This window comes from Ipomoea nil, unplaced genomic scaffold (assembly GCF_001879475.1).
Source record: "Ipomoea nil cultivar Tokyo-kokei standard unplaced genomic scaffold, Asagao_1.1 scaffold0794, whole genome shotgun sequence".
Taxonomy (NCBI): Eukaryota; Viridiplantae; Streptophyta; class Magnoliopsida; order Solanales; family Convolvulaceae; genus Ipomoea; species Ipomoea nil.
Window position 1 is genome coordinate 478,545 of NW_017617222.1, and position 8,700 is coordinate 487,244.

General features: G+C 34.0%; 1 protein-coding gene across 1 annotated transcript; it reads right to left on the reverse strand.

Annotated features, from left to right (window-relative positions):
- Positions 1–5,014: 5,014 nt before the first annotated feature.
- On the reverse strand, positions 5,015–5,704 carry LOC109177104 (protein FAR1-RELATED SEQUENCE 5-like). Its single transcript, XM_019326412.1, has one exon. It carries the CDS (start codon positions 5,702–5,704, stop codon positions 5,015–5,017), a length of 690 nt encoding a protein of 229 aa, XP_019181957.1.
- Between the last annotated feature and the right edge of the window lie 2,996 nt (positions 5,705–8,700).

Consider the following 8,700-nt stretch of genomic DNA (forward strand, 5'->3'; position numbering starts at 1 on the left):
ATTTTAGATACACACTATAAAGTGTTAACATGAGCAAATTAATGAATAATAAAGTTTTCTAAAGTTGTCTGGTCATTCAATACGTAAAATAAATAAATAAATAAATAAAAATGCACATTATGTTACTGTATTGCGCATGTTAAGTTTTTTTTTTTTATTTGCCATGGACTATAGTTTAAGTAGATAACGAAATGCAAATTTTGTTGTAGTATTACGCATATTGAGCGTACGTATTGCGATAACGTAAGAATTGTTTAATATAATTAATTCAACGGATGAGCCTACTGGCGAAATGGTAGAAGTCTTTGATCAAACCGATTCCGCGCAGGATTGAACCCCCTAAATGCTTAACTTTTTTATTATATTTTATTTGTTTTTGGTTTAACAAAATACAATAAACGCATGTTAAAGTGATATTTCGCGCTCTTAAATTGGTTTCCACACGCACTCTAAACTTTTGGGTTCAAAAAATATCGTTTTTCGATAAAAGTTAATTAAACGTATATTTGAACGCATATTGTATCTGTCCTCAGCGCATGTAACAGAGCAAAGCAAAGCACATTAAGTGTTTTATAACAATCCACGCAATATTCGAAGTAAATTTATGTCAGAATTTTAAGGCATTGGTAGTTGGGGAGACGGATAACATTGAACGGTTATTCAATGCCTTAAAAAACGCCCCCATAAACCAACATTGAAATTTTCAAATCAGTTCATTGGACCAAGTTATTCGCCTATAAATTGGAAATAACAACACACAATCGAGCATCAGTTTTCATTGAAATGGCCACCTCTCACGTCTCCCTACGTTCAGTAGAACCATCTGCTTTTATTCCTCATCTTGCATGCCCTCTTCACCCTCCTCGCCCTCCAGATTGTAGTGATTGTAAAGAAATACAAAGACAACACATTCTAAACCTGAGAGAAAACTCGTCGTCCTCAGCTGCAAGCTCGCCATGCTGCAACGAAACATCATTCAAGGCTGAGAGAGTTGAGGACATCCGACATCCCAAATAACACCTACGGCTGCCAGGAATCTATCATACACAGTAAGCTTAGAGACCACGAGCCTACATGCATCCACACTCCTTGCTCATGTCCAAATTGAGGTTTTCAATGCTTGTGGTAAGCTGGCAGCATGTCGGATGATGCCGGAACTAGAAGAAATGCCTTCAAAGCACTAGGAAAGATGCACTGAATGTTATTGGTGTTGTTTCAATGTGTATTTACGTTTACAAATACTAATGTATTAGAGTGTAAATTATTATTTTTATTAATATAGAAACCAACTCTCATTGTGTTACAATATCACGCATTTTAAATTGATATGTCGCGCATGTTAAATTCAAAGCATGTACGTGTCATTTTAAATGCAAATTATTTCATAATCAAACAAACGCACTTTAAGTTTTGCAATCGCGCATTCTAGGCTAATTTTCAACGCAATCTCTGAGTAATTACGTTTTTATACATAGACCAACGCACATTATGTTTACGTGTTACGCATATATAAGCCGCAGTGTAGTGCACCTTTAAAGTGTAAATCAACGCATATTAAGAATTAAATAGAGGTATATTGCTTCCTTTTAAATTCTTGATTAGTAAGTAGGCAACATATATTTTGGTATACAAGGAATAAACGGGTGAGCTTACTGGCGAAATGGTAGAAATCTTTGAATATATCAAATCCACCCAGGATTGAATCCCCCCCAAAAGACTTAAAATATTTTTGGCCGGTAATCAACGCATCTAAAGACTTTGGTGTTTACGACGGACCAAAGATTATACGCGTTACGCATATTAAAAACAAGCTCTCATGTCTGCCTCTGTTGTTGTTATTAATAACATATTGTAATCAAAGTAATGGATGAGCCCATTGGCGAAATGGTGGGAGTCTTTGATTAAAATGTTTTCGCCCAGGATTAAACCCCCGTAAGGACTTGAAGTTTTTATTTCATTTTTACTCCGTACTTTTTTTTTGTTTAATAAAATATAACACACGCATATTAGACTGATATTTCGCGCACTTTAATTGGTCTCCCGACGCCCATTAAACTTTTGGCTCTAAAAAATCATTTATTTCGATGCAAATTGATTAAATTTATATATTTCGCGCACTTTAACTGATATTTCACGCATGTTGTTCTTGTAGGTAGCGCATGTAACAGATCAAAGCAAAGCATATTAAGTCTTTTATACCAACCCACGTAATATTCAAAGATATTTGATGTCAGAACTTTAAGGCATTTGTAGTTGGTTGGGGGAAACGGATAAGATTGAATGGTCATTCAATGTCTTAAAAAACGCACACATTAAAGCAAATCTTGAAAAATCTAATGTATCTGTAAATCACGCAACATTCAAATCTCAAATCAAGTGCATGCGACCAAGTTATTCACCTATATATAAATTATTACAAGGAACAACACACAACCGAGCATCAGGTCATTGAAATGGCTATCTCTCACTTTTCCGCAAGTAGAGAAGAATCCTCTTCATTTATTCTTCATCTTCTCTGGCATTTTCATCTTCATCGCCCTCCAGCTTGCAGTGACTTTAACTAAATACAAAAACAACACATTCTAAACCTGAAGCGTCATTTGTCATTCTCAGCTTCGAGCTCATCATCCAGTTGAGCAATTGTGGGTGGCTGGTGATGTGTGGGATGCTGCCGGAACCAGAAGAAATGTCTTCAAATTACTAGAAGAAATAAATATGTGCAATCGTTTATGTATGTATCATTTTGCCTGCAAATTATTTCATAATTCAACGAACGCACTTTAAGTTTTGCAGTCGCGCATATTATACTTATCTTTAACGCACATTATATTAACTAATAATTAAACGCATATTAGAGAAAGAAAGAGTTAAATATTGTCTTTGTACGCATATTAACCTTTAATGTCGCGCAAGTTAAATGTTAATCGACGCATTTGAAGACGTTGGCATTTACCACGGACCAAAGTTTCTATACATAAACCAACGCACATTCTGTTTCTGTATTACGCATATTAAGGTTTAATGTAGCGCACTTTAAAAGTGTAATCAACGCATATTAAGAATCAACTTCACGCAGGTAAAGTAGCAATAACACTCATAATAACGGGCTTAAGTTGCGCATATTAGTGAATAAATTGACGCACTTCCGTTTAATAATACCCGGTCGAACATTTTCATATCAACAGTCGCATTCTGCTAGACCTAAAGTTGTCACATACGAACAGTCGCATTCGTTTAAGAACTTGCTATTTAAATCCAAAATTATTCTCGACTCAAACCTGTCTCCTTCAAACATATTTTTGCTTTTCTACTCTACCTTGTAAAGAGAGTTTCAATGGCAGTCGAACCCCACATCGAAGTAGTTGGAAACCAAATCCGAATAGGACTGCGCTGGAATTCAATTAGGGTTCGAGTGCTACGAGTCGTTCGTTTGCCAGAAACCAAAGGTTCTGAAAGAATCCGATCTATAGAGTGTGTACTTCACGATGTAGAGGTATTATTTTTTTTTAGTGTAATATAAATCTTACGGAGTAATATTTTATATTTATAAAATTTACTATTGATGCATATGTTTTTTTGTGTTTTTTTTTTTTGTTTTTAAATAATTTCAGGGGACTTTTATTCATATGCACATTCCACAACCGTTTGCGGAAAGGCGCGGCAACAGATTCGTGGAAGGAAAAACTTATATACTCATTAGATTTGAGGTGGCCTATAGTACCTACAGAAACAAGACCTCTAGTCTCTGGTATATGCTGATGTTCTGTGAGAGAACTGGTGCTATATTACTGAAAGACGATGCTGAGTTCCCAACATATGCTTATGACCGAGAAGATTATGATTTCGATCAAGAGGTGATCTACTGCATACTTACATTGTTTTTCCCTTTTTTATATAATTTTATTGATGTATTTACAGTTTAGTAACTTTTCACGATTTGATGGATGAACAGGTTCCTGACGCTCCTGTTGGAAACTTGGCTAATGAGGATGTAATCAATGAGGAGGCTGCGTAATAAGGATGAATATGACGAAAATATCAAGATTTTTATGCGTATTATGTGATTACTTGTTATTTTCGTCATACAATTTATGAATTACTAAAATTTATATATTATCATTTTATGTCTATTATGTGATCTATTATGTTATCATTAACGCATATTCTACTTGCTTTTTTTTTTTAATAAAATATAATAAACGCATCTTAGAATGGTATTTCACGCACTTTAATTGGTTTCGCGACGCACATTAAATTTTTGTATTTATTAATAAAATATAATAAACGCATCTTATAATGATATTTCGCGCACTTTAATTTGTTTCCCGACGCACATTAAACTGTTGGATTTATTAATAATATATAATAATCGCATATTAGATTGATATTTCGCGGTCTTTAATTGGTTTCGCGACGCACATTAAACTTTTGGCTTTAAAAAATCATTTATTTCGATACAAATTAATTAAATTTATATTTACACGCATGTTTAGTTCATAATCAAATAAACGCACTTTAAGTTTTCTAGTCGTGCATATTAGAATTATCTTTAACGCATTATTTATTAACTAATAAATAAACGCATATTATAGAAAGAAAGTGTTAAATACTGCCTTTGTACGCATATTAAGCTTTAATTTTGCGCAAGTTAAATGGTAATCGACGCATGTAAAGACGTTTACCACGGACCAAAGTTTCTATACATAAACCAACGCATATTCTGTTTCTGTACTACGCACATTAAGGTTTAATGTAGCGCAATTTAAAAATGTAATCAACGCATATTAAGAATTAACTGCACGCAGGTAAAGTAGTAATAACACGCACATTAAGCTATTAGCAGTGATTGTTAAACACAAATCAGTCATAAAAACAAAAACTAGTAATAGCTGGACATTAAATTCAAGTATCTCAACTGTAAAAAGCCTTCTGAAATGAGTTAACTAAGTAGTTGTGCTTCATATTTTCTATCCATTTTCGTTCTCGACTTTAAAGGCGTTGAAAAAATAGTCTGCTATGCCTTTTTCTTACCCTTTTGCTTGTCCTTGTTTTTAGGGTTAAGTTGGCAAGTCCTGGTGTCATGGTGATCTCCTCTAACACCACAAAAATTGCACTTCCTGCCCTCTTGTTTTTCCATTGCCAACTCCTTGCTGCTTTTGATACGCTTGCCGCTGCCCTTGTTCTTTGCATGTTTCGGTGGAAGTATGTTGATCTCTGAAATTTCTGTTGATCCACAATATGATTCTATAACAGTCCTCCTGCTGTGCTGAGGGGACAATTTCTCCTTTCCTGACAGTAGCAGCTGTTTCTGTTCATCAATCACTTGGGAAAATGCAGTCAATTGCTCCATGTTTGATCCTGCCATGTCCATACAACAGTGTATATCAGACCACACTTTGTTCAGCAACATCTTCTTTTCATCCTTTGGTCCATTCTGATCGTAAATCACACCATCTATTTCAAACGTAGCTTTTAAAGATGCATCCTTAGTCCACCGATTAACCACGTACTTCAGAGGGATCCTTTCAAGGTCTCTAAAGACCACAAATATGTGTCGACACAATAGTCCAACCATCTCAAACATCTTGCAACTGCATTTGGCCTCATGGTCATTTACATTGTGCACCACAGTAAATCTTTTGTTCTTTCCATCCATAATATCATAGTGCAACATTCCACCGTCTTCTCTAACACTCAACACCATACATTTGGGGGATATTTGTATTAATTCAAATCTGACTCATTGCATATCGTAACTATTCCCCCATACACATAGTACATGGTAGAATTAAACATTTCTCAATCTGTGTTTCTATTCTTTGTATGCAGTTCATTTTATTATATCACCACCTCAGTGTATCTCTGTGGGCTATAAATCTCTGTCTGCATACTAAGGGGATCAATAGATACGCTGACTGCATACTTAATTAATGAAGATCGTTTCTTGGCATTAGGGAGAGATAAGAGTTCAAATTTAATAGAATGCCAAGAAATTTCATAGAATGAAAATATCTTCATTATTTAAATCCATGTACTAGTTAAACTGAACTGGAAGTTCAGAAGATGATCTATTTGCGATATTAGCAAATAATATGCCAAATATATCTATTGATCATATTGATCATAAAAAGAGTGACTAGGTCCCATATACCTTCCCCAATTTGGACCAAATATATCTACCGATACTCCTTGACGCCAGAAGTGTAGGAGATCTATCGGTGTAAGATATAAGAATCATTATACTAGATCTAGTAAATAAACATTGTCACTCTTGAAAATTGCTTGAACAATTATGTCCTGCAGACGTTCGTCCAGATGACGAAAAACCCTAGTAAAATTCATAGGTGCACCAAACAAACGTAATACTAGGGATGCGGAACGACCAGATCAAAATATCTTTGGGAAATGTCTAGAATCTGATATGAAGCGAGTTTGTAGCCTTATGGGTTCACACAGATACCCTTGATTGATTCTAATCAAATAAACTCTCCCACGATGAATTGCATTAAGTTCCGCTACATAATATTATTGGCAGAATAATAAACTTAGATATGCAACTAAAGTCCCTAAAGAATTTTAAGTTCTCAAAATGAGAAAAAGTGAAAATCGCAACATTAAAATATTAAGGTCTTTATATGACCTGAAATAATTAAGAATTGGCTGAGTATTTTCCTCCCGAAGAAGGAATATGTATCTATGTGCCATTATTTACTCTTTAAAGAGTTGCGAATGGAGTTATTATCCTCATATAGAAGGAATAATATGTACCATTATGTGCTCAATAAAGAGTTGATAATGGACTTATCTATTATCTCAGTCAATATTGATGGTGTAAACATCAATGAAATATATAATGAGCTTGATGATGTCAGTTCATGTTTAAAGACTGAGATTTTTTAAATAAAAAGCTTGTGAAAGCTATAAGTATATATTATCTCGACTTGAAGATCGAGTTTTTTTCTTGAAGAATTTTTTTTATATACACCAGTTAGCCAATACTTGATTTTGATTAAGATACTTATACAAATCAATATATAACGGGCTACTTGGGTACTGGCTATTATTTTTGTATCCCCATAATGCCAAGTCCCAAAACTGGTTGTACTATATTTACCCCCATTGTCCTATAAAAGGACAATAAAGATTGTATTGCTCAAATGATAAAATAATATATAATGAAATCTTTTGACTAAGATATTATGGTGTTAATATTATACCCACGTGAGCTCCAGAAGAGTCGCGAGATTGTTATAAAGTATATTCGTTCCATTGACAATGGTACATATTCATTTACAAAATTCCTTTATACATTTTGGAAATTTAATGTATAGGACATCAAGATTGTTATCTTGAGGGGGAGTATAATTTTACATGAATCAATCCTGAAGATTGATGACTAACGACTGTACTCTTTTTTCCTTAGTTATGTTTTTCCCCACGGGGTTTTTCCTTAAATCTAAGGTTTTTAATGAGGCAGCTAATCTAAAACAAGAATACACATACTTCATGCACTCTTTTCCTCAACTAGTTTTTTTCCCACTGGGTTTTTCTAGTGAGTTTTTTAACGAGGCATGAGTATGACGAGATAATAAATTCTAATGACAAAACTGAAAATTGTATCATATCCCTTCTCTACACATTTTGAAGCAATGACTTTATTTTATCATGTAGAACTTGAAGATTGTTATCTTCAGGGGCAGACGGGAAGTGCATTTACTCGAATCAATCCGGAAGATTGGACGTAAAATTCTGAATATTAAGTCATAAAAGACTAACAGTTGTGCACTATTAGCAACATATCATGTACTCTTTTCCTCACTAGTTTTCTCCAATTTTGTTTTTCTAGTGTGATTTTTAACGAGGCATGAGTATGATATAATGATGTAAATGGGGAAATGTTGCAAAACAATTGCTTAAATGGACAAACCCCAAAATCCTGAAGATTATGCAGTTTGCGCCCTGAAGGCTTATGGTTGTACTCGTTTTCCCTTAACTAAGTTTTTCCCACAGGGTTTTCTTAAGTAAAGGTTATTAATGAGGCGACCAATAATTATATCATGTACTCTTTTCTTCAACTAGGTTTTTTCCACGTGGTTTTCCTAGTGAAGTTTTTAATGAGGCATGGATATATATTTTTTTTCCTTATCTAGGTTTTTCCCACAGGGTTTTCTTAGCAAGTTTTTAACGAGGCAAAGTCATGGACAAATAATGTCAAAGGGGGAGTGTTATAAATTCTTATTTATGGACATTATTATGGCATTGATTACTTGATTTGTAACTGTTGTAACAGTCAATTTGTATAGATTATATATATGATGTATAAAGATATATAATGAGATGAAGGAATAAGATATTCCCCTTTTCTATCATTTCTCTCTAATTCTGTTTTTATTTTAACAGCAATGTCTTTGTTTAGCAATCAACAGTTAGCTCTTCAATATTAGTATATATATATATTTAATAGAGTGAATTCCATTTTTGGTCCTACTGTTATAGGTGCGTTTCCAATTTTAGTCCATTTTAATTTTTTTTTTTTGCCACTTTACAACCACTGTTATTGAATGTGTTCCACTTTTAGTCCACCGTTAATATTTTCGTCAAGAGGCCGTATAATCCAAGGGTATTTTGGTCTTTTTATGGTTGTCTTTTCTCTTTTAATCCAGGCGCTTCGTCCTCCTCCTCCGATATTCGAAGATGGCT

Excerpts from the sequence above, each read along its gene's own strand:
- LOC109177104 (XM_019326412.1), bottom strand. The coding sequence starts at position 5,704 with ATGGTGTTGAGTGTTAGAGAAGACGGTGGAATGTTGCACTATGATATT.